General features: G+C 36.1%; 2 protein-coding genes across 5 annotated transcripts in view; one reads left to right on the forward strand and one right to left on the reverse strand.

Moving 5' to 3' along the window:
• The window catches only part of LOC306846452 (glycogen debranching enzyme-like), a 36,470-nt gene extending 17,067 nt beyond the window's left edge, over positions 1–19,403 (reverse strand). Inside the window, exons 1-16 of one of the 4 annotated variants that reach the window (XM_079379857.1) lie at positions 19,318–19,403; positions 18,077–18,211; positions 16,067–16,277; positions 15,799–15,965; positions 13,815–14,018; positions 11,460–11,641; positions 11,258–11,369; positions 11,047–11,173; positions 10,847–10,949; positions 10,675–10,772; positions 10,428–10,567; positions 8,845–9,032; positions 6,668–6,791; positions 5,609–5,772; positions 5,427–5,528; positions 5,182–5,337 (exon numbers count right to left, since the gene is read on the reverse strand). In XM_079379857.1, coding sequence (XP_079235983.1) covers positions 5,182–5,337; positions 5,427–5,528; positions 5,609–5,772; positions 6,668–6,791; positions 8,845–9,032; positions 10,428–10,567; positions 10,675–10,772; positions 10,847–10,949; positions 11,047–11,173; positions 11,258–11,369; positions 11,460–11,641; positions 13,815–14,018; positions 15,799–15,965; positions 16,067–16,277; positions 18,077–18,155 — 2,157 coding nt within the window. In that variant the 5' untranslated portion in view covers positions 18,156–18,211; positions 19,318–19,403. Of the gene's footprint in view, positions 1–5,181; positions 5,338–5,426; positions 5,529–5,608; positions 5,773–6,667; positions 6,792–7,062; positions 7,187–8,844; positions 9,033–10,427; positions 10,568–10,674; positions 10,773–10,846; positions 10,950–11,046; positions 11,174–11,257; positions 11,370–11,459; positions 11,642–13,814; positions 14,019–15,798; positions 15,966–16,066; positions 16,278–18,076; positions 18,212–18,480; positions 18,577–19,317 lie in introns of those variants that run through there. The other 3 variants (XM_079379860.1, XM_079379859.1, XM_079379858.1) reach the window with 3 other exon arrangements.
• frrs1a (ferric-chelate reductase 1a) lies at positions 18,634–27,045 on the forward strand (the record flags this gene model as incomplete). Its single annotated transcript, XM_079378813.1, has 14 exons — positions 18,634–18,648; positions 20,074–20,296; positions 20,425–20,564; positions 21,496–21,576; positions 21,662–21,844; positions 21,946–22,044; positions 22,199–22,346; positions 23,533–23,646; positions 23,943–24,058; positions 24,233–24,319; positions 25,276–25,373; positions 25,498–25,556; positions 26,120–26,184; positions 26,953–27,045. The coding sequence occupies 14 exons, from the start codon at positions 18,634–18,636 to the stop codon at positions 27,043–27,045; spliced, it is 1,521 nt and encodes a 506-aa protein (XP_079234939.1).
• Between the last annotated feature and the right edge of the window lie 7 nt (positions 27,046–27,052).

Consider the following 27,052-nt stretch of genomic DNA (forward strand, 5'->3'; position numbering starts at 1 on the left):
GCTTTACGGTGGATGGAGACGGCGATGGCGATCACATCTATTCCTCTCACAAATCAATAGTTTTGCCTCGGAAGACTTGGAATATTAATACTTTTTGAATAAATTATGACGATAGTTGTATCTGCCTGCTATATCTTGTGTTTTATTGACAAATGGTAGGTTTAGGGGCAGGGGTTGGGTTATGTGCTTATAATTGTGAATTGTAATGTGCCATTATGATGGTGTCTTAGGTAGACTTATCCATGATGTAAAAAAGCATGTCAAGAAAATATAAATGTGCGGGATGCTGTAATTAACTGTTATTGCAGTGATATGGACCAAACGCTGCATGGCTTAAACCACCATTGTACATGGTTTTCATTTAATTTAGGGTGAATCACTCTTCAAATGCAATACAATATAATTTTAACAATTATAATTATTATTATTATTGGATGATTGATTTTATTTCTCTAACATCTGATCATCTTTTTTACGACATTTGAAATGGTCTATTATCTGACCATCTGTTGGAGGAAACTTAAAGCTGCAGTCCGTAACTTTTTTTGGTTAAAAATTATCCGAAATCAATATTTGAGCAAGTACATAACCAGCCAGTGTTCAAAACTATCGCCTTTAGCCCGATTCACAACGGTTAGCTTATAATAATGTTTTCTAATTTGAGTGGTACAGGTAAGTTTTTGCGGGAAATTCGAGCATGGCACTGCGTCATTATGTCACGTCTGTAAACAAAGAAGTTGTCCCGGCTACTAGGCTATCGCATGTGAGGATCCTGCAGGTGGCTATAGCCTTATCTCACAGCAGCTAGAAAAATTTCATTTATCATTTTGATGGCGGACTGTAATCCAAAAAGGATTATGTGTTTATAAAACACATGCGAATGAAATTAAAATTATATTCCAGTTTTAAATGTTTTTATGATTACAGATAGCCAACATGGGATTATACAAGTTTTTGTATTTTAAATAGAACCAGTTTGAAGGACGATTAATTTGCTTTTTGGATAAAAATTATTTCTTAATTTGAAATTTGAATGGTATGACAATTAGATATTAGACTGTACAGAAATTTAAATCTACACGCTAATCCACACTATACTCATAGCCATGCAATGCTGATGTTGTTAACATGAATAATTTGAGAACAAAGTATAACAATGATAATACTCTGCACAGTTAGATGTAATATGAGCTAACTGATCTTTAGATTTAAATCACCATTGGTGGCGCGATTTATTGTAATGCTTTTTTTCCTCAGTTGGGCAGAACAAACGTGGCAGACTGGTTACTTGTTCAGATGACAATATACGGTAAAAATTCTTATTTGGGTCATATATTCCAAGACATAGGCTAGAATCTGTGATTGTGAAGTACAGTAAATATCCCACACCGGTGTGTGAATGACTGTCACACATTCACCTCAAAACATTAGATTCATCCGTGCTAGAGCCGTGCCGGAACACCGGATCACAACCCCACGCACGGAAGATAATTCCGCAAGAAACTGCAATTCCAGGTTTTCAAACAGAGATAGCGATAAAGAGGTAAAAGTTATGGACTGCAGCTTTAAAAAAAACATTATTAAATGAAAAATATTCATGACGTTGTTATAAAATACAGAGCATTAACACTTAATGACATTTTAATGACAAATTCAATTTGTACCACTGAATAAAAGTGGTCAGAAAAATATTCATGACATAATTATAATGGCCTCATGACAGCCAATGTCAAGACCAACCACATGACAGTTTAATGTAATGTTAACCCATAAAGTAAGTAGTTTCTTAAGTTTGATAATTAATCTGCTGTGTCATGTTTGTGACCGGTTATGTTGTCTTGGTAATATCAAGTTGTCATGACAAAGACACTGACAGGTTATGATGTATTGGTTTATGTGAAGTTGTCATAACAAAGCCATCTCAAACAATGTCATCTTTGCATTAAAAATGACATAACTGAGCGAATGACACTTAAAGACAGTTGTCATAAACATGCATAAAACCTAAGACAATAAGACATATGTCATGTCATGATTATGAAGGTGTCATGTCAGTCTTATGTACACCCCTTCAAGTAAAGTGTTACCAAATAAACAAATCAATAAGTTTGCATTCGTATGCATTTACTAACTGCTTGTTTTCTTTAAAAAACTAACACTAGCTTTTCTAATCTTTTTGTATTCTATTTGTTTTCTTTTTATTTATTATACAATTAATAAAAGCAAAAAAGCCATTCAAAATATATACTTTATGTGTGTGTATTTACATATACATAATAAATATACACAGTACATGTACATATATAATGTAAACAAAAACTTTTATTTTGGATGCGATTAATCACGATTAATCGTTTGACAGCACTAATTAAAATGCTGACAAGTAAACACTATTGTAAATGTTTAGGCTAACATTAGGTAGCTAGAGATGCTATTTCCCAAATGACATCATAATGGTATTACTGATAATCAATAACTTACCTTCACAGTCATGAACACATTTTAAACACTTATAATATTTGATTTCTCAACTCTATAGCTGTGCAGTAAAATTCACTTTAAAGATATACCGTTCATTCATGAAGATGACATGGAAAAAAAAGTGCCAAAAATGTGTCGCCTAGCGGAAAACAAAGACTTTTAAGATGAAAATGACATTAAATTACCATTAGAACTAGTAGATGGCAGCAGAGGATCACTCATTAGCTAAGCTGCCATTTTAACTCCAAATTTTTGTACTTTTATTGTACTGAAGTATAAGGTATAGCAAGTGCAGGAATCACAAAGTCTCATGTCATTTAATAAATAAATAAATAAATATGCCCCAACACCAACAGCGTATAAAAGGAGAATTATTTAAAAACTACTAAAATATAAAAAAATAAATAGCTAAAATAGTTAAATATAAACTTAACTACAATGAAATAAGTTCACTATTAATGGTACAACAATTAAATGGGGAAGTCGTGGCCTAATGGTTAGAGAGTCGGACTCGTAATCCAAAGGTTGCGGGTTTGAGTCTCGGGCTGGCAGGGATTGTAGGTGGTGGGAGTGAATGTCCAGTGCTCTCTGCACCCTCAATAACCCACAACCTCTCTCCACAACCCCCAACTGCTCCCTGGGCGCCGCAGCATAAAAATGGCTGCCGACTGCTCCGGGTGTGTGTTCACTGCTGTTCTATTTTGACATTGGCTTGTCTTCCATTATCACTGTCAATCATAGCAATGAGTTGCAGAATATTTGCGTAATATTTAACACCTGCGTTTGGTCCTCATAAACAAAAATTCTCTTCAAATTGTGAATGGATTTTCTATAGAAACTAAGCAAAGGGGCGCACTCCTTACAGCACAGCACATTTGACCGGAAATGACTGAGCTGGCTTATCTAAAACCAGGAAATAATCGTACATATAGTCAATTGACAGAGCATTAGGGATTGCTTTGAAATATATTGGATACAATATTTGTCATACTTTTTCCCAGTTTTTCCTGGATCTGTTTTTTTTCCTCGCTCTTTTTACATTACACACAAACTGAACTGAACCAGTATTATACACCTCAAAGGGAATTTAAACTTTCCGATATCAAATTCTACATATTGTTTTGAGGTTTTATTGTTCTGTGTTGTGATGTGATTGTATTTGCTATTATTATTATTATTATTATTATTATTGTTACAGTAAAATGTTCTTTTTATATTCAACATCTGGTCTCCTGTATAAGCTTTATATCTTCCTCCCCACTCCATTTGAGTCTAGAACTGGTCCAGCGGATATTTGCACTGGAGGACACAAATGCTACATTCTGTGTGTGTGTGTGTGTGTGTGTGTGTGTCATCAATCTATTATCAGTGCCTTTTTTTTGCACTAATGCTGTGTGCTGCACCTGCCATGTTGTTTACAATGCTACTGCAGGCTGTGCAGCATACAATGAACAATGTCTACATCAGGGTGGGTTTAACCATACTGCAAGCACTATTTGTTCGTAAAACAAATACAGTGGAAAAGTGCACCTTTAGAATAAAATAAATAAATAAATAAAATACAGACATGTTCCCATATAAACAGTCAGCCAACTGAATCCCATTAAAATCCTATAGGAATGATCCCACAGCATATTTATGTCTTGTCCTAAAAGATTTTTCCTATCGGAATCCTATAGGAACGGTTCCAAAATATGATAGAAATCTTATAGATAACAGCCAGAACAAAATCAGCTCTCTGAGATGTAGAGTATTGCACATTTGAGTGGTTTGTGTCTGAATGAAGTGATCCCCGTAGACTGACTAACCACTGACGCTGAACCGCATAATCAACACAAGAAAGAATGAAGCAATCGCCGCGTTTTATCTTGATGAATTTCCTCACAGAGGTACGCAATAATGTAAGGAGGATGTTTTCTCATGTCTTTGATACCACTATTCACTATTTAATTTGAAAAACATTCATGAAATCTACATAGCCAAGTTTCGTATGTAAGTTTCCCTTACAGTAAATGCAAACGTCGCAAGACCGTTATTGTATTTTAATACCATTTATTTCTAATTCTGTTTATTTCTTATTTTTAGTTTTTAATATAGATTGCAATATTGGGTTTATTATGACAAATTTATACATATATAACAGCAATGGTTTTGTTAGTTTAATTGATTGCATTTAATTGAACCAAGTTTTTGTGACAGTTCAGCATCTTTCATTATTATTAAGCTTATATATTTAAACTTCTATTTAAAATGTAATATTTAAATGCATATGTAAATGTATTATTTGAATGTGTTGGCAAAACCTGCTAGATGAACTTTAAAGAAGTATTAGGAACCTTATTTGTGTCACATGCCACATCGCCATCTGCAGGTGTGATGTCTTCAGATCAAACAGCTCATTACATCAAAACTATTATATCTATTTTGGTTGTTTTTAATTTAGTAAATATTTCAACCATTCACCAGTTGCACTGTTTTATATTTGTGTTTACTTGATTTTCATTAAGCTTTTAAATAAATAGGGTTTTATCTTCATTCTTATTTTTATACTTTTACACACATGAGCCCCCGCTGTGGCCATGATGCGCCCTTCTGCCAAACCTGCATTGGTGTTAATGTCACACAGTGGACTATTACTATATAGTCAATGTGGCATAACTGTCAATATGGACCTATAGGAGGAATGCAGACTGCATTTACCTGGTTGAAGCCTTTTGATGCCAGTTCCTGGTGTAGCCGGTTGAGGGCCAGCTTTCCGGCGATGATTCCTGACTGCAGGTTGACCTCATCAGGGGACGAAGGCTTAGCCTGAGGATTCCATTTGCTATAGAAGCGCTCCTCTGATACCACTGAGATCTGATGGCAGATACAAAAAAGTAGGACTTTTGAGATGTACTCAAAAAAATGAACTCAATCCATGTTTTGTGAGTGAGAAGTTCTCTTGCCTGATGGGGTACTAACTCATCGTAGCCTCTGGTGCTACCAGTGGCACAGCAGGCCATAGAAACAATAGCAGAGCTGGGCAGTGAATCATATACAGAGCGGATCTACAACACAGAACATCAAAATAAGAACTCATTCAAGTGGCTCCACCAACCCACTGTAATATGTGTTTGAAATGCTATACCTGAATAGGGCACTCATTATCATGTGTGACGTCTAGGAACATGGCATGGGCAATACTGGGCACCAGAGGCCTGAGACTGGGTTGAAGGAAAGCCCCCACAGGATCCCCTCCGTATCGGTACACCAGCCTTCCCTCCTCATGACTGTCTCCAGCGCTCATCGCCTCTACAACAGCACAAAGGATGACTGAATGAGTGTTTCTTATTTCTCACAAAAAATTAAATTCACTCATTCATGTCATCGTAAACCTGTATGACTTTGATTTTTTCACAATTCAATGTTATACGTAAATGTATCTGTTATGAATTAGGCATTGCCAGGCCCATTTCTTACTCAAATCTTTTGTTTGACATCAAAAGACTATAATGGAATATAGTGTGCATGTCATATGGAATATTTTCACATTTTGTTTTGGTTAGTTTTATGGTACTACCATTTTTTTTTAAGTTTGAAAGATCCAATCCCGAAGAAAAAAAGTCATATAGGTTTGGCATAGCATGAGGTGAGTAAATGAAAAGCTAAAGAACAGAGCTATAGAGCATTACAATAATTTTGTGGTTAAGCTGTCAAGCTAGGTAGAATCATAGTGATCATTTTTGGACACTTACACTAACAATCAATGTTTGGGGTCATTAATATTTTTATTTTGATAGAAATTACTACTTTTATTACGCAAAAATGCACTAGGCTAACCTTTTCAAAAGTGACAGTAAATACATTAATAATGTTACAAAAATTTCTATTATAAACTCTCCTCAAAGAATACAGAAAAAACAAAATCTCAAAATTATTAAGTATTGATAAGAATAAGAAATGTCTCTTCAGCAGCAAATCAGCACAAAACAGTTATTTAAAATATATTCCTTTCTACTGTCTTTTTTTAACAAATAAATGCAGCCTTGGTGAAATCTTTCCAACCCCAAACTTCTGATTGGTGATTTTAGTGTTTTAAACAATTTTTAAAAGTTTGATGAAGTTAGATTTCATGTCATACACTAATGAAACAAAAACAATAACAAAACAGCCACAATGCAAGACCAGGATTATTAGAAGGCCATACCTCTGATGAGTGAAGAGATTCCTAATTTAGTCACAAAGACATTATCCAGATCCTCACTGCCTGTGAAGAGCTCAGCCACCACGTACAGGTCAGGCCTGAGGGTGCGGGCAGCATCCAGCATGAACTGCAGCAAGCAGGGTTAGGGCACAGCCAAGAGGAAACCAAACCACGGTTGTTAGCATGTCAGGTGGGGTGTGAAAAATGGGTTCAGAAAGGGGAGAGAGTCATGCCTCAAATGAAGCCAAAATGAGACAAGTAGAAAACAGGTTTGAGAGTTTTTGGACGTATACATTCAGGAGAGATAGTTCAGAGAAGAAATGACAGGTGATGCAGTGCAAAAAGAAAGACAATCAGATAAGACATTGTTAGTGTCATGCTAAGAGACTCTCCAATACCTCTGATAAGACTGGTTATTCCCAGCCGGTTAACAAACACATTGTCAATCAGCTCGCTGCCTGTAAAGAGCTCGGCTATCACATAGAGATTGGGTCTGACTGATCTGGCTGCTGCCAACATGGCCTGCAGAGCACAACATGAGTTAAGTGAGAGGGGTTGCTGGCTTAAAAAAAAAAAAAAAAAAAAAAAAAAAAAAAAAACTGTCAACTGCTGCTAAAGTGTTTTGTTGGGTGATATTTATGTCAATAATAAACTGCTGTTACCGATTTAATAATCTCTACATTTCTGCCATATGGACATTACTTTGACACAGTCACCTATGATAAAAAGTCACTCTTAATTGTATAATGTATAATAATTCATTCAGCCTTAAATCTTCAGCAGTGAATGGGTGCCATCAAAATAAGAATCTAAACAGCTGGAAAAACATCACAATAATCCACAAGTAATCCACATGGCTCCAGTCTGTCAATTAACATCTTTTAAAGCGAAAAGCTGCACGTTTGTTATAAACAAATTCATATTTTAAGATGTTTTTACTTTAAACTGTTGCTTCTGGCTAAAATATATGTTCTCCATCTATAATACTGCTTTGAAAAAGCTGTCTCATCTGAATCATGAGAGAAATATGCACAGATCAAGCACAATTAACAAGCAGTTCTAAACAAATATGTCGGTAGATTTTGATGTGAGATGACAATAGGTGATGGACTTTTTCGCTGGAGGAAGCATTATGGATTATGGATTGGTAAACATTTTAATGATGGATCTGTTTCTTAAAAACACAGAACTTTTCACTTTACAAGACTTGATGGACTGGAGTCATGTGGATTACTTGTGGATTATTGTGATGTTTTTATCAGCTGTTTGAACTCTCATTCTGACGGCACCCATTCACTGCAGAGGATCCACCGTGCAAAATTTTCATCTGAAAGTTTTGCACGTTAAAAAATAAATACGACCTCACGTTGTGACAATCACGTTTGCACACTGCCTCCGAAACTTTCTTCCGTCAAAAAAAATTCAGATCAGGTTCGATTTTTTGCCTTTTCGCATCCATAGCATGCATTTTGATAGGAAAGGATGGGGAACACGAAAAAATGGAAAAACGCATGTGAAAATTTCAGACTCCGTGTGCAATGACCTTAAGTGATGTAATGCTAAATTTCTTCAAATCTGTTCTGATGAAGAAACAAAGTCATCTATGTAAAATCGTCTTGGATGGCCTGAGCGAATGTAAATAAGTAAATGCTAATTTTTCTTTTTGGGTGAACTATTCCTTTAAAAAAGTGAACTCTTCAAAGAAGAGCCAAAGTCTCCTTTTTAACACTTGGTTTAAGAGACAATCTGTTACGGACAACTGTAACAGATAATTGGAAAGTGGATATTTGAAGAAACATCAGCATGACTTCTTTTTAACTTGTTGTTTCATGCTCTTGAGCACAAAGTTTGTAATGTTAAATTAAACTGTAACACTGTCAACCCTGTTACCCTTCTGAGGGTATAACTAATACCAACATGACTAATCCCAACATGGCCAGATGGTTCAATTAATTTTATTAAGATTAAGACAAACATTTGTCTAAAATTTAAAAAGAAATCGTATTAAACCTTTCATAACGATCTTGTCATATAAAAGTGTGTAAAGAAAAAAAAAATAAAAAATCAATCCTTCCTGCCCCAATGTCTAATATTCATCTTTACACATAGTTGATCTCAAACACGTTATTCATGTGATCTAGCCAAAAGTAATAATCCATTTCATGACATTGCCACAGTACCTCAGCCACATGCAGTGGAGTTGAATGGCAGTTGTCCAGACGCACTCCCACAAAGTGCTTGGCCGTAATCTCTGTATATTTCTGCATGTGGGCCCACAGGTAGGGGCAGTCCTCAGGCCCATTGCCATAGCGCAGTTTAACACTGTCACCCCAGCAGATCAGCTCCCTCCTGATGTAGACATTGGACCCTAACCAGAATGAGGAGAAGAAAAAACAACTGTAATTCACCTTACTGCCAAAAGACTTGGCAAGTGTTGCCAATGATTAGGGTTTAGTAAGTGTGTTGATATCGCCACCTTGTGTTTACAATGACACCACTGCTCTCATAGAAATCCATTGTGACATACACTATATTGCCAAAAGTATTCGGTCACCCCCTTCTAATGAACATGATTGACTACTTTAGTCATTTCAAAAATCCTAATGTTTAAGCATATAATGATATTCTAGGAAATTGTGTGCTTCTAATTTTATAGCAACAGTTTGGACAGGACCCTTTTCTATTCTAACATAACAGTGCCTCTGTGTATAAGGCATGGTTCAAAAAGACATGATTGATTCAGTCAGTGTGGAAGAACTTGACTGGTCTGCAGAAAGCCAAGTCCTAATCCCAGCTGAACACCTCTGGTGTGACTTTATATGCAGACCTTGAGCCAAAAACTCATCACCAAACACCAATGACTTGTACATAAGGGTACTGTCATTTCAGACATGTCCAAAACTGTTGCAACAGAGATGGAAATACAATTTTTAAATACATGAATTATGTTTCCATCTTTGTTGCCACAGTTTTGCTAGTGCCTTTTTCTGTTCTAAAGAAGGGGGTGTCCCAACGCTTTTGTCTTTATAGTGTATGTACAAGTCATTGGTGTTTGGTGATGAGTTTGAGGAGTGGATTTAAAAGTTTGGGGTAGGCAATATTTTTAATGTTTCTGAAAGATCTCTTATGCTCACCATGATTGCATTTATTTGATAAAAAAAAAAAAAAACATTAAAAACAGCAAAATGTTGAAATATCACAAAAAAATGTAAAGAACTGTTGTCTATTTTTAATATATTTTAAAATAAAATGTATTCCTGTGATGACATAGATGAATTTCCAGCAACTCCAGTTTTCAGTGTTACATTATCCTTTAAAAATTACTCTAATATGCTCTAATAATAACTCTAATAATTTGCTGCATAAGAAACATTTCATATTATTATCAGTGTTGAAAACAGCTGGCTATTATTTCAGTGGATACTTTAATACATAGAAGTTTAAAAGAACATGCTTTTTTGAAATATAATTTATTTGTAATTTTGATCATAAATTCTATCCTTGCTGAATTTATTTATTTATTAAAAAAAATAAATTAAATTAAATTAAAATCTTGTGGACCCCAAACATTTGAACAGTAATTCACATTCAAACTCTTTCAAACTGCAATTTTAGTTAGAAAAAAATTAATGAACATGCAATTTAGTGAAAGAGAGTTTCACATTCAGAAGAGAGCTTTTATCAGCTACTAAAAGGATGGTTGTAGTTATTCCCGCCTTTTTCTATACGTTTTTATGTGGATCAGAAAGGCAAAATGGTAAACCTGGCTCTGCGAAGTTCCTCAGGGGATCATCCCCCATGACCCAGCCATTATGGGCCAGGAAGTGACATGACTTTTCTGGTTGATTCATCAGCTCCAAATCCTGCTCCAAAGTTGTTTCCTCAAATGGGAAAGTGAAATATCTGCATATAGACAAAATGGTGTTACATATCACAGCAAACAAACTTGATTACACAAAGAAATATGATGCTAAAACTTCAACAGAGGCTGATGGAATGAACTGTGCTACCTAGTAACCAGGGGATGTTTCCTAGTGACAGGGCCCAACTTGGGTCCATGGTCCGCCAGTCTTTCATAGCTTACAGTTCCATCAATGCAGTTAGTAGCCTGATGGTAAAGAAATGACATCACTGCATTGGATTCCAAAGAAATTAGAGGTAAATGTATAAAAAGAGACTCACCTCCTCCTGATGGTGCTTAATTTCATGATACTGTTCACCATTGAGTTCCTCCAGTCTTCTCCTCAGCCAGTTACAGCAATCTTCAATGGCACCAGGACTGCTCCTACAACAACATAAAACTAATATATAATTTAACAACAAAAAAATCAATAAGCAGCAGACTACAGTGAATGTGCGCAAACATGCAGCAGCATACTGACCCATGGGGCACAAAGGTTTCTAGAGCAGAGTTCATGTCCACCGTGTTACCAAAACGTCTGAACTGAGGGTCCTGAATGATCTTCAGTTGCTGTTTGCCCTCAGTCTTGCTCCTGTCAGGTTTGGCTCCTGTGTAGACAATTTAAAACAAACCACTAAACACATTAACATTTTCATTTCTCTTAAGTGTCTGAGAACCTTCCAAGAACTCACCACTTTGGAGTAAAGTTCTGAACTGCTCCACCATCGGTTCCAGTTTGACTTGGAAGAACTCCCACAGTTTAATCTTAGGAAACACATCCTGCCAGAGAACTCCACGAATGGCCTAGTGAAAACACATTACAGTTTGGAAATAAGAGCAGCTTATTCTTCAAAATGAATTCTGTTTTAAAGCTTCCACAGATAGATTGCTCACATGGAGGTGTTCGTGATTCTGGATTAGGGCTGGAAGACCCCTGTCTTTGTATTTGCCATCAACTATAGCACAGGTGACGTGCCACAGGGCTCTATCCAGCACCCAGGCTGGTTTCAGATGGGGAGAGTTCACCAGGTTATAACCACACTCGGGATGTTTTTTAATCCATTTGCTGTTAGCAGCTGAGAAAGACAAGAAAATACATCGGTTATCATGACAGTGTCAACCAAATAAACAAAAATGAACAAAGATGAAGAAACAGACATCATAAATAAGGGACAGAATAGGTGATACAAAAAAGGTATGGATCTTTCTTTGACTTTATTAAATTTAAATTATAGCTGAAGTATTTTAAGAGCAAATTGCAGGTCCTTAAGAGACAGAATAAACAATGATTGGATATATTACAAGCCATGCACAACAAGGTGCAAAAGTCTGAGACCACTAATGAAAGTGCCTATTTTGTATTTTCCTAATTTAATGCAATAATAATAATTTCATTAGTGACTTCAAAATCATGCAGAAACATAAATATTTAATTTAATTTTAATTAATTTATTATTTACGCCACAAGTGAAACGTTTTGAGTCAATAAGATTTTGAGGAAATGAATACTTTTATTAAGAAAGGATGCATAAAGACATTTTAATACTAAGATTTCAACTGAAATAAATGTTAATTTAGCATTAAATAAGCATATCAGAATGATTTCTGAGGGATCACGTAACACTGGCTATGTTTACATGCACAATTTTTGGTTCAATCGGACTGAATTCATTGGTTCAATTTATGAATCTGAATGTAGTGTTTACATGAACACTAATAAAGTGATCGGGTTGATGTGCACATTTATATGTCACAAGTTTCAAATCGGAATTGATTTTTTGACATGCGTACACAGCACAAATATAGTTTCCCACTGTTTGCACATAAAAACCACACCACAAACAGCATAATTAATATTGATCCATTTCTGGAAAAATTCAGCTTTGCCATCAGATAAACACTTATTTTAAAATATATTAAAAAAGAAAAAAGGATATTTTAAATAATATTTCTCAATATTACTGATTTTACTTTATAACTGAAGCTTTGTTGAGATAAGAGACCTTTTTAAACAAAAAATCTTACCAATTCCAATCTCAAACTTTTGAACAATAATGTATATTTAATGTCACAATATTTACTTTATACACCGTTTATACACTGTTTTACACACATACACACACACAAGGGGAAGTCGTGGCCTAATGGTTAGAGAGTCGGACTTGTAATCCAGAGGTTGCAGGTTCGAGTCTCGGGATTGTAAGTGGGGGGAGTGAATGTCCAGCGCTCTCTCCACCCTCGTGCCCTTGAGCAAGGCACCGAACCCCCAACTGCTCCCCGGGCGCTGCAGCAAAAATGGCTGCCCACTGCTCCAGTTGTGTGTTCACGGTGTGTGTGTGTTCACTGCTGTGTGTGTGCACGTTGGATGGGTTAAATGCAGAGCACGAATTCCGAGTATGGGTCACCATACTTGGCAGTATGTCACTTCACTTCACTTCAACCAACCTGTACAAATGCACATACAGCACTGGACTTCCCCTTGTGGCATTTGCACAGAGCTTCAGATAAGGTATCATACACTCCTTGACCTTTAACTCTGCTGAGCTCTGGTAGCAATGAACTATGACCTTTGCTTTTTATTAAGCCTGATTACTCAAACACATCCATGAACAGTGTAACTCAAGGAAAAATAAACTTGGGATGAGTTTACAGTGACATCCGTAGTGATGTCAAACAGAGACTGAAGAAGCTCTAACAAAACTAAGCAAAGCAAGTTAATTCAAATAAGTCATCTATTTCATCAAATCATCTAAGTCATCATGCAGTAAGTCATCTATAAACACACTCTTCTCTATACCTCCACAATCAGTCGGCGCATCTGAATGACAACATGAAATGTTTCTCTTTAGTATTGTGTTCACATATCGGGAGTCGCTAGCAGCCTTATGTAACAGCTGACCTGCACCATAGTACTATATCAGACAGGCCAAATGTTGCACCAACAGCTCCTGTTCTCTGTAAATAAACTATTTTTAGAATTGGAGTCAATGCAAAGGCTTTTAGTGGGGCCTTACAGGAGATTACAGTTTGGAACTGTGGTCTTTTCCATTGGAATAAGAGGACCCACTATAGCTGGACCCTGCAGACAGATAGTTGACATGCAATACATCTGTGGGTGTCACAAGTTTTAGTGAATCTAAATTTTTGGTGTGTGCCAATTAAAAAAAAAAGTTGTGTGTAAACTACCAAAATGCACAAAAGTAATGTAGAAAAATGTATAAGATGTCTAGAAACTTGAAAAAAACACACCCGTGTGATTGTAAACCACATCTGTGATGCAAAGCATATTCCACTCATTCTTCATTTTCTCCACCAGGTTGCCAACATCTGTCCAGGTGTAAGTTTGTCCGGGAGGGGAGAAGTCCGGGTTGAGCTCCAACTGATCAGCCAGAGAGTAACAAGAGCGAGACTCACCCAGCGTCTGCAGTGGCGTGAAGTGAATCATATTATACCCTAAAAGATGCATATGAAAGATGAAATCAGTTACTTTGAAACAGATTACTACCTGAATGTTATAAAATGTTTCAGTTAAATGTACCAATGCGATAAAACCACATAAATGCAATACATAGAAAACTGTGACATACAGTAGTAACTTAGCAATATAACTTCATAAATGAATCTATGAAGGCATTGCTCATGTGAAACATTGTTCAGTTAATTTAAAGAATTAGAACCTATTTAGATTTCAACAATAGGACATTGTTATAAATGCAAAGTAATACATGATTTATATATTGTCATTATTCTGAAATTAAAGAACTCATTAAAACCTGTTCACTTAAAAACAAAACTGCAGACGTTTCAGTTGCTTTAGGCCAACAAATTTGGACTAACTTAACCTCTTTAAATGTATTTGCTGAGTTTCTCCATGGTTAATTGTTGGTTATTGATTAGTGCATATAACAGGGTTTCTGCAGGGTTTAGTCAGTCAAACTTAAGACTTTTTATGACCATTATGATTTAAATTTATGACCTAAACGAATTACGAAAAATAACTTCAGACAATAACTCAAGAACACAGGAACAACACTTAACAATTGTAAATTGTAACATTCTAAAGTAACAAATATTTTATGGTTTCAAGCCAGTGTTGCCAACTTCTTTCGATGGAAAGTAGCTGAAGCCAGTTTGAAAAGTCGCTAAATGTCGCCAGATGACGTCTTGCGCTAATTAGCATATTCTTGACGTCATCGCGTCATATTTCCTTTTACATTTGTTTGTCTCTCTGTGCTCATACTGTATTTTAATGCAGCCAAATTCTCAATACAACTGTTTTCCTTTATATATTTTACTGTTTATGTAGTCAGTCAACGGGATAAATATGAAATAGTGACTGAAACGCAGCCCTTTAAGAATACATAACCAGCTCTCCCTTCCAAGAAGTTAGTTTGCACAAAAATCCTAATTTATAATTGAGCTGTCGTCTGATGAAATCAAATAATACACACAAGATAAGACAAGACAATTCCTGTGCTGTGATTTCGGCTATATTTGCATGTAAAATTAGAGAAGCAACATAATATCTATTTTAACTGAACGCACTGCTCCTCTCAGCTGCTCACTGAACAGAGCAGATGCAGAGAAAGAGGTGCGTGCGCGCTGACCTCGCGCCGTTGCGGCAGTACCAGCAATCACAGACTCGCTAAGGTTTGTCAAAGAAGTCGCTAGATTTGTCGCTAGTCGCTTTTTTGGAAAAGTCGCTAGGGGGGTCTGAAAAGTCGCTAAATCTAGCGTCAAAGTCGCTAAGTTGGCAACACTGTGCGAACATAGACTGTAGGCCTAGGCTACATTAGAACATTGGCAGTTGGGAGTTCGCGTGGGTTTCTGTGACAGTCCTTATGACAAGTCTGTTTGCTGCACTGCCACATGGACCTTGTAGTTCTGGAACGCTCAGACAGAACTACAACAGGCGAAACGAATGAATGCCGCCATTTTCGGGGGGGGGGGGGGGGGGGGGGGGGGGGGGGCGATGGTAGAACCAATGAATGAACAAGCATATCAATTTAAGACCTTGTATGGAAAATCCGGACGTTTTTATGACTTTTTATGGCCTAAAATTCTTATTATTAAATTTAAGACGTTTTATGACTTTTTATGACTCCACAGAAACCCTGATATAATCAGATAGACTGCTAAGATAAGAAAAGTTCAAATGCAGTTAATGTCAAATTTTCTGGTAAACAATTGGGTAAAAGTGTAACTAATATAATAACAGCAGCTGTCTTCTTACCTGCCTCTTTGGCAACTCTTAGCCTGTCCAGCCACTCATCCAGGGGCCCGAGGCATTTGGACAGGTATGTCTGGATACTGATGCAGTCTAGGGGCAAGACGTGATTGTCCTCCCCTACCCGGAGCACTGGGTCCACCACAATATATCCACCACCAGACTTCTTATCTCTGAAGAGTAAAAATAAATTACGTGTTGTACAGTTTTAACAAAATATAGATGTAGAACTGATGAAAACCTTTTAATATAAAATTTTAAACATTTCACTGACCCATGGCCAAAGTAATACTGGTAGGAGCCTGAAATCTTGAGGTCAAGGGTGCAGAACTTGTCTGAATCATCCTCTCTGCCTGTAGGGTTAATCCAGTCTAAGACGCGGAACTTGTGACGCTCAAATCGCTCCCCTTCTGCGGGGTAGTTGGTGTGAACATGTACGTGTTTCCCCTGAAGAGTGGGGCCCAGACGAAACTGGAGCTCAAACCCTGAGCAAAAAAAAAAAAAAAAAACATAAGCTCCGCAACTCATATTTTGCCATTTTTGGGGTACAATGAATAAATAATAATAAATCAGTTACTATAAATAATGGTGGAACGTGGCCTAAAACGGTTAATGGCACACAATCAACAATTATTGGGTACATCTGTTCAATTGCTCAATAATGCAAATATCTAATGGAATTTGACATAACCAACATGAATCGATCCTGCCTTATATCAATGGTTCAGGCTAGTGGTGGTGGTGTAATGGTGTGGGAGATTTTCTTGTCACACTTTGGGCCCCTTAGTCCCAATCGAGCATCGTTTAAACACCACAGCCTACCTGAGTATTGTTGCTGACCATATACATCCCTTTTTGACCACAGTGGCTACTTCCAGCAGGATAACATGCCGTGTCATAAAGCTAAAATCACCTCAAGCTTGTTTCTTGAACATGACAATGAGTTCACTATACTCAAATAGGCTCCACACTCACCAGATCCCAATCAAATAGAGCATCTTTGGAATGTGGTGGAACAGGAGATTTGCATCATAAATGTGAAGCTGATAAAATAAATTTGCAGCAACTGTTTCATGCTATCATGTCAATATGGACCAAAATCTCTGAGGAATGTTTTCAGCACTTTGTTGAATCTATACCACAAAGAAGTCAGTTCTGAAGGCAAAAGGGGGTCAAACCCTGTACTAGCAAGGAGTACCTAATAAAGTGGCCAGTGAGTGTATGTATTTATTAAACCATTTCATAATACCAATATATATTTCCATCATATGTCTGCATGGCACCAGTGAAATTCTGGTATAAACGGTAGTACAGTAAGGGTATCAGATCAAAACCATGGTAATTTGTACTGTATGGATTCATATTATTTACCATCATAGCAGTGTTCAAAAAATGCATTTGTAATAGACAAAGAAAAAGGAAGAAAAAAAAATCATTAGTTATCATTAAAAAAGTATTTACTGTACAATTGTACTTATCATTACTATATTATAATATAAATATAATTATCAAGGCAAACGCCTATTCCATATAGGCTACAACTTTCCTCATCTCATGAATTTCACTTTAAGAACTTGGATAAATCTTTTTAAAACAGGGACATTTGTCTCTCAAAAGATCTAAAATTTAGATCTGGGGCCGGTTGCATAAAAGGTTTAGACTAGTCTTAAAAGTTAGTCATCTGATTTTGTTCTTTAAGAATGGTCAAAAAATTTTCAAATTCAGTCACATAAAAACATAGATTAGTCTAAACTGAATCCAAAATATAAGACTGATTACCCCTTGGTTAACTGCTAGTTGGTCAAACTAGTTCTTAACTCACTGTCTTAACAAAGAGGCTATGTTTATGCAACTGGCCCCTAGATACGAATTAGATGCCAACTATTCAGCTCATATGAGAGGATGAGGATGCATATGATTTTGAACATATAAAGTAAGACAAGTGATAACCTCCTCAAAAATATATCCATAGAATTAAAAGTAAAAAGTTATTAATAAAATTTATTTGCTTGAATGTTCCATTATGAATGGATCAACTTTCTCGTGGTGGAAAGCATTATAGTAACCTTTTCATATAGTCAGTGCTTCTGCTACATTTACTATTTATTAGTGCATGAATGAAAAGGTATTGAGCCATAAAGGTGGCTGCTGAGAACACAACACCGTCTATAAATAACCACAAACGTTCCACACGTAATTGTCCAAAGACTGCTGGTCATTATCACAACACAATACACTCATATCTCAGGACGACGCAAAGCGGTAAACATGAGCTGAAACTTGCCTTGCTCCAGACGGAAGAGGGTCCTGCCGAGTTTCTCCATGTCATTGAGGACCATCACTCTTATTTGCTTTGCTGTCATGTTTGCCCTCCTTATTTTAGAACGTCCTTAATACAGCGAAGAGCAGGAAATCAGAACTGAAAAGTGAACCAAAAGATATGCAAACCAGTATTACTTAAATATGACACTTAAATCAACTTAACATAATTCTGTTTAATTCTGCTTAAGCCCGACTGCAGCTTCAAAATAACCACAGAATTGCAACTGTTTCCTGTACAAGTGCAAATTATTGCAACATTTGACTGTTTGACAGAATGCAAGATAGGCTACATATAACATGACATAACGAGTGACCAACACGACAACTCAAACTGCCAGAGAGCTCTGCAGGAATACATGAATATACCTCCGTCAGGAATTGTATCCGTACGTTAGTATCTAAGCTCAATGCACCATCACCACACCACCTCTGGTAGTTTAACATTAGCGCTGGTCGATTTGTGAACGAATCATTCGTTTGAGTCGGATCTTTTCAATCGGTTGAACTATCCGATTCGTAATGAGTGGAGAACGGGTGAGTGAACCGATAATTAAAAAGATTTGATTCATGGAGAAAAGTTAGGCTACTTTAATAGCCAACTGTAGAAATGACTACACCCAAAAGAGTAAATTAATCTTTGTTTTGTTTAGCATAAATGCAAATTAGATTTATCTTGTAAACTTATTTATCATGGCTATAAAACACTACACTGTCACATAGAATTACAATAAACATTATTGTTAAAATTAATATAAACATCCGCAAATAACAGCAATATGTGCACATATTTACTAGAATATTTTCGTATAAAGCGCTATGCCTAGCCAAGGAGAAAAAAAAATAATCACTGAATCTTTTTATGAACCGGTTCTTTGAAACAAACCGATCGAAAGAACCGAAGAGCTGAAATGAATCGGACTCCCATCACTACAGTAAACATGACTGGCATTTAAAGGCACGGCCAAAAAGTATCCTCTAACTCAGACTGGTCGAGGTTAAGAATCTTGCGGATAAAGGGCAAGCAAGTCTATTTTAAATGAGCAATCAGGGCACCTGTAACATTTGCCAAGCCAAGATAGTACTACAACATGCCTGCTATTCTCTTCTGATGCACGACAGTCCGAAATCTAAACTGATATAAACGTTTCGATCATTTTTGCACGACAATACAGTGCTAAAGGGCAGTAGGGTTAAAAGACACACCATGTATTCTCCTGTTTTCGGCTTAAGGACGTTCCTGTCGCTGGTGAAGGAGGCGTGCGCACGGCTGTATTTCTCCGCTTCCCTCTACCGTAAATGCACTAATATAAGACACATTTGCCATTTGTTTGAAATGTTTTCGTCACAGTGGATGTTTATGCAAATAATTAGATAGAAAAACAGTGTAGGCCAGTCAGGCATTGACATTAAATTCACTTTATGAGTAAACAAACAAGCAAATCAATAAATAGATAAAAACAAACTAACCTCCAGGGGACTTGCTTCAGATTTTGTCTCCATCTTGTGGTTGTAGGTCCTAAAATGTTACATGACCCGCCCATTCATGTTCAAACTTCAAACCATAAAATTATTATCTACCAGCATTACCTGAGCACACAGGTTGTAGACAAGGTAAGAGCGGTCTCTAAAACATGCACTCACTTTTTCCAACATATTTATTTACACACATACAATATATTGTCATTGGTATTGTCAAGCAATTTCGAACTGAAAATGTTACTAATGTTGTTGTTTCATAAGGGAAAGTTAATGCAGAATGCAAAAGTTAATAAATACACCTCAGCATTTTCTATGTTGAATTAAAAATCCCTTTCCAGAAATCACGAACTGTAAAATTCAAGGAAAAATCGTGGAAATTCCTTAGACAATATGTGTGAATGAATGAATAAGCAAGTTTAAACTATAAAATCAGAAAAAATGGCCATAATTTTACACATGCTTTTCTTCTCTTATCCACAGATGAGGATCGCATTACCTCTTCTGGAAATGTGGAATCTACAAACTGCTCTGGCAATTTTGGGGACTTTGTGTTTGACCTCTATAAATGGATACAAAAATGGAAAGGTGGAGAAATCTTGTGAGAGCATGATGCCAGAACATCACAGCCAACCCAACACTACTGCCAGCCCGTACACACTGACTGCGAATGCCAGTAAATTCAGTCCAGGGGACAACATCAGAGGTAAGGGGGTAAAACCTATATGAATTAACCATTGATTATAATTTTTGCCAGTTTAAATGTCTTGAGTAATGTTGAACAATGATTGCTTCCTACTTGCCTTTATTTATCACCCCTTCCAATGTCCATAGTCACTCTCTCTGGAAGTGAGCACTTTGAGGGCTTTCTAATTCAGGCCCGAGATGCTGCAAACCCTGATGGACTAGCTATTGGCTCATTCACATTGATAGATCCTCAGATTTCTCAGCGTTTGACATGCAACAGCATAGAGGTATGTATAGTAAAGGCCACTTTTGATATAAACCCTGCACTATACATTACAGTTTAAAATATTAGCATCAGTAAGAATAATTTTATTTAGCAAGGATGCATAAAATTGATCAGCATATATTATATTTTTAAGTAAATGCTGTTCTTTTGAACTTTCTATTAATCAAAGAATAACTGAAGAAAAATGTATCACTTTTTCAGCATTGATATATAATAAGAAATGTTTCTTGAGCACAAAATCAGCATAATAGACTTCTTAAGGATCATGTGACACTGAAAACTAGAGTAATGGATGCTGAAAATCCAGCTTTGCCATCACAGAAATAAATTACAATTGAAAATATATTGAAATAGAAAACAGTTTATTTATATTATAATACTATTTCACAATATTACTGTGTTTACTGTAGTTTTTATTAAACAAATGCAGTCTTGGTGAGTATAATATACTTTTTTTGTCATGTATTTAAGCAATAACACATGAGCAAGTGTGCTGTTGTACTAAAAATCATTTGGTGATACTGTAGTTGACACAATTGGCTGGGATTATTTTGTTTACAAATTATTTTGTAAGAGAAATGTGGCTCAAAATCAGCTTTTAATGTTAAAGATGTTCTGCACAACAAAAGTGTGTTATTTTTTAAAAGGGTTCTGCTGTTAGTCACACCAGTAATGTCAAAAAGACTGAAATTCAGGTGATTTGGAAAGCCCCGTCCAGTGCTCCTCCCACTGTACAGTTTCTGTGAGTACATTTCGGACTTTATCTTTCAATATTGAAAATATTCCTAAACCATTTACTGGATACATACTGGATCCTTTCAAATTCAAACCAATATTTGTGTTCTATCAAATTATTTTCCACATAAAGTGCCACAGTCCTTGCCCACTACAAGATTTTCTGGCTCAAGCTTCCTGGTCCTGTCATATCTCAGGGTGACGCGACTCCCGCTCCATCTCGATCAACCACCGTCATGTCTACAAGCTCTGCAAGCACCTCTATACTGCCTCAGCCAGTATGTGCCAAAATACAAATTGTAAATGTATCTGCTACTTTAAGCAGCATTACATTGCCTTTTATTTATTAGAATTCTCTTACAGTTCACCTCAGAGGGATGTGGCAAGTCGAAGTCTTGTCTCAATGACCCTGTCAGCTGTAACCCTTCTGTGGACAAAAACTGCTTCTTCCTTTCTTATTCTACTTTGGGCCAGACAGTTTCGTTTGAGCTCAGTGGCCCTGCACAGGGATACATCTCTTTTGCTCTGTCCAAGGATGAATGGATGGTGAGAATGATCCAATGCAAACCTTCCAGTGCTACAATTGTGTTTAGTGCATTTTTGATTAGATATATTCACGTGACCCTTAAGATCTTGATGTTTGGTAGGGAGATGATGACGCATACTGGTGCATAAATGACAAGGGTCGTGTAAGTGTGGAGGCTGCACACACAACAGGCCGGACATATCCAGATGTATCATCCAAGGTGAGAGAGCACTTTGGTTGTAATGCTTTTTTGGCTGTTTTTAGTATTGCATTATGTTACAGCTTAATTTTAAGACCTTTAAAAAAGATGTCAGCATGTCCTCTTAGTTTTATGCAGTCGTAAATGTAATAAGCATGATTCACTTCCCTTACAGTCTGTGCTGACTGATGTAGGCTGGAGAGTTTCTGATGGGGTCATTCAGTGCAAGTTCTCTAGGTCCATCTACACCCCTCAGGATCCGGTCCGATTCAGTCTGAACAATAGTTACTACCTGTTTGTAGCACATGGCACTGCAGAATATGGTGAGCTTTTTAACTGCAACCCTCTACCGCACACATTATGATAGACCTATAAAAAAATATTTGACTCTTTTTCTTTTCTTGGAATGGTTTAACTTGAAGTGCTGTAAAAAAAAGAAATTGGGAAAAAAATATTATTTTAAGGTATTTTATGATTTGTTGCCATACGGCAACAACATACAATAGTGGATCTAACTTAGAATAAGTGTAAGTTTACTTATAGTTAATATTGTTCCACAGAAATGTTTGTGGTGATTCAATTGGTGTTATTATAAGCTTTAAAACAGTACTTATAACCTTATACATACTTTCCAACAACTTCTGCTTTTATTTATTCCATTCTTTTTAGCTGAATAATGCTTTATATTCTTTGAATTTCGTTAAGTTTTTCATGAAAATTATTTAAATTTCAAATTTATAGTTAAAACAAATATAATACTGTATATCATGTATCATAAAACACTGACATAAAACCAAAAACACTGCAGTTCATGAAAATTCAACATTGCGCAATCTTTTGAGAGGAAGACTATGAACTTGAGCAACCCAAGAACAGAAATATAAAAAAGTAAATAAATAAAAATGACAAAACCACATAAAGTGACTAAAATGAAATCTGAAAATATAAAAATATAACATTCAAAATATTAATCAATACTATAATAGTATATAAAATAATACAAAAATAACACTGATGACATACTACAATAGCTACTGTAGATGAAATGTTCTGATCTGCCTTATGTGTGTAAAACGATGGCTTTTTAACTTCTAGATTTACAGCATGCTGAAATACAGCAATTGTCTTTCCGGTCATGGCATCCTTCAGCATTTTCCAAAAGGGCTGTATTTCTCCTTCTTGGAAAAAGTTTTGTTAACCTTGTTTTTATGGCCTCCCCACTGCGTGCTACTCCGCAGATCCGGATTTCTGACTTTACTGATTAACAAGTGTCTGTGAAGGCCTGAGCAATCAGTACTTGTTTCCTGTCATTTACTTTATGAGCGGGTCGCTGAGTGCATTGGGAATAAAATAGTACAGCTAGCTTGCTAAAGCCTGAATTAAACTTTGACAAGGAAACAAGCAAGAATACATTTTTAAAAAAATATGCTATCTTTATGGTATGATCGAAATAATGTGTGACATTAACTTTAGTCAAGTTATCTCATCAGTTTTATTGTTGTGCTGCAGGTATGATTCACAGACACACACGGCAGCCACTGATATCGTCCCATCATCAGATCATTACCAGCCCTCCTGAGATACTGACAGGATCTCGATCTCCACTGCTCATGAAATATCATGGTAAGAGTTCTGCTGTAATTAAGTTTACTGCAGGATACTGAGAATCCCCTGAATGGTTAAATATATGGTCAGGAAATGGAAATGTTGCATGTTCAAACCCTGGAATGGGCAATCCATGAATTATCACCACTGTGCCCTTAAAAAGTGTACAGCAGCTGGTGTGGATAACGGATCAGTTAAATGACAAATTGGTTATTTAATAAACCACTACATTTTACAAAAAAATTGTGCAAAAAGCTAAATACTGTGATATGCAAGTTTCCAAATATAATATCAAACATATAATTTAAATGCAGGAGCTTTAATGCTGATTGCCTGGATGCTAGCGGGAAGCACTGGACAATTAATGGCTGCCTATTTTAAACCTGACTGGCCAGAACGAACATTGTTTGGGCAAAAAATATGGTTTCAGGTATGCTTTTATACAATATGTGTATACACTTATGTTGTGCTTCTATTGCAATAAAATCTATGAAACCATCATCTATGTTTTTGTGGTTGCTTGCATATTCTGAACTTTTTTTTTTAAACTTAGTATTTATAGTTTTTTGCATATTTAATATTCTTTTATAATTTCTGTTCACAGGTGCATCGCATGTTGATGTCTCTTACAGTTTTGCTGACAGCTGTGGGCTTCGTTTTTCCTTTTGTCTACAGAGGAAAATGGAGCACAGTGAGTAAAGCCTGTGTTTTCTGCCTATGAAGTTATGCTCTGTAATACAATGTAATTTATCTTTAAAACAGTAACAATATTAAATATATTACATATCACAGTTTCACTCCTTGCCATTGGGGGGCCCTGTTTCATTTAAGACCAATGTCAGGATCAGAGAGTGTTTGTTATTGTGGTGTGGTATTATAATATTGTAGCCTGTGTTGAATTGTCTACAATATGTGTTTATATAGTTTATATAACTATGCTGTTATTTTAGTATAATTTATATACTATTTTAGTATTCTTTATTTTAGTATTTTTCATATTAATTTGTTACATTTTTATTTTACTTTTTCCATTTTAATTTCAGTCATTTTGTTGTGTGGTGTTCTATTTTTAATAAGTTCTTGTTTTTTGTTAAAGATTTCAGTTGCACTTTATTTTACATTAGGTGTACTTATTGTACTTACAGTGTACTTACCCAAGAAGGTACTGGTAATATAAAGTAACTACATGGTGTAGGGTTAGGTTCAGGGTTAGTACCTAGTTATTGTAATTACTTCAATAAGAACATAGCATGTTGTTTTAGTATGGTTTCTGTGTCCTAGACTCGCTGTTCTTTCTCAAGGAGATAGTGATGTTGTTTTGCATCAGTTGCATCCTTGAATGTGATTTGCATCAGTCTGCAACCTTGAATGTATCCTTCCCTAGACTTTCAGTCTCTAAATGTTCATCCGTTGAGCGTACCACAAAAAACAACCCATCTCTTACATATGTACATGAGGAACAGGACTGTAAAATAAAGTGCTACCAAGATTTCTATATAGATTTAGTACACTTTTACAGTACATTAAGTCACATGCCAAGGCAACATTTCTAATTCTTATATTTCAGCATTATTTCAATGAACAAAATAGTTTTGTAATAGTTTTAGTTTTAGATGACAATACTGTAATGATGCTGGTTCTGTGCAGAGAGCTGGTGCTCATCCATACCTCGGCTGCACTGTTATGATTCTTGCTTTCTGTCAGCCTATAATGGCTGCATTCAGACCAGCTCCAGATACCTCACGGTAATGACTCCTCAGTTAACTTGAATATGCAACTTGGCAGTTTTTAACCTCTTCTGCTTACATACCTGAAACTGAATAACATAAGGACAGAACTTAACACAGGACAATCCTTTCTTTTTCTCAGGCGATGGATATTCAACTGGTTGCACTGGGGCGTTGGAAATGCTGCTGAAATTATAGCCGGTGAATTTAGAATTTCTTTGTAATTTTGCTGTTTACAAGGTTTATCTCAAATCAATTTCTATCAGTAAAATCACACTGAAAACTTAAAAAAAAATATCAAGTAACTTTTTTATTATCATTATCATTTCAGTGGTTTCCATGTTTTATGGAATAAGGCAACAGTCTCTTTTGCTGCCTTATCCTTGGACCACAGGGGTTCTCTCTGCTTTTGTGCTTTGGACCATTGTGTTAAAGCTGGTGTTAAAACTTCATAAGCATGATGTTATTAGGAAAGGTTTGTATGTAACTCATTCTCATATTTAATTCATTTGAAAGACTGCAAACGCAGTTTAACCTCATTTAACTGTATTTTATTTTTATTTGTTTAAAAGTTTTTGGCTCATAAGTGACAAGTTCCCATCTGATTCAGCTGGGAGTACACGGTGCCTATTGAGTCACATTCCGTCTGCCTGTGGTTCAGACATAAATTGCTAGAAGATTCAAACTGAGAGTGAAATGAAGCAAAATATGTTCTTCAAAATAATGTATTTGTATATGTTTAGCAATTTATCTTGTTTCAGCAGGAAAGAAAAGTGGAAAGGAAGATGAACTTCCAGTTCTCGCAGACATTTCAGAGGATGCAAACTGGGTAAGTTTACACTTTACACTTTATCACAATAATCCGCAAGTTCCAAATTCCAGTCCATCAATTACTGTCCTGTGCCGCAAAAACCTGTGAGTTTGTAAGAAAGAAATCCAACATTGAGGCATTTTAACTTTAATCTGTCATTTCTGGCCAAAATACCAGTCCATAATCCATAATAAGATCCATCCGCTCAAAATCCATCAACATGTTTGTTTAGAACTGTTTTCACTTATAAATGGTGCTTGATTTATGCTTATTTCTCTCCTGACTGAGACTAGACTCTTTGAGAAAAGCAATATTATGGATAGAGCACTCATATTTTATCCAAAAGCAACAATTTGAAGTTAAAAACCTCTTATTGATAAATTTGTTTCTTACAAGCGTACAGCTTTCAGTTCACAAGATGTTCATTTGATGGACTGGACACTGGAGTCATGAGTATTACATTTGGATTATTGTGATGTTTTTATCAGCTGATTAGACTCTCATTCTGACGGCACCCATTCACTGCAGAAGATCCATTGATTTCTCAAAACTCTCCCAACAAAGCAACAAACTCACCTACATCTTATATGTAGTATAAATACATTTTCAGCTAATAGTATTTTTTGGGTGGACTGTTCCTTTAACATTAATCATAAAATAAATTATGTATTGCAATATGCACAACAAAAACTTACCATCAAGGCCTACCATAAGGCTCAAAATGAAGCATGTACATAATGTTCTTCTAAGCATCTTAACCAAATGCTCTTATTTTGGCTTCCACAGGATACTAAGTTTAGAGTGGCTGTCCTTGCTGTTTTTGTGCTCGGAAACTCAACATTCTGTATCTCACTGCTCGCCTCCATAGGGGACATATAACCAACAT

The sequence above is a fragment of the Barbus barbus genome (genome assembly GCF_936440315.1).
Source record: "Barbus barbus genome assembly, chromosome: 26".
In the NCBI taxonomy this organism is placed as follows: domain Eukaryota; kingdom Metazoa; phylum Chordata; class Actinopteri; order Cypriniformes; family Cyprinidae; genus Barbus; species Barbus barbus.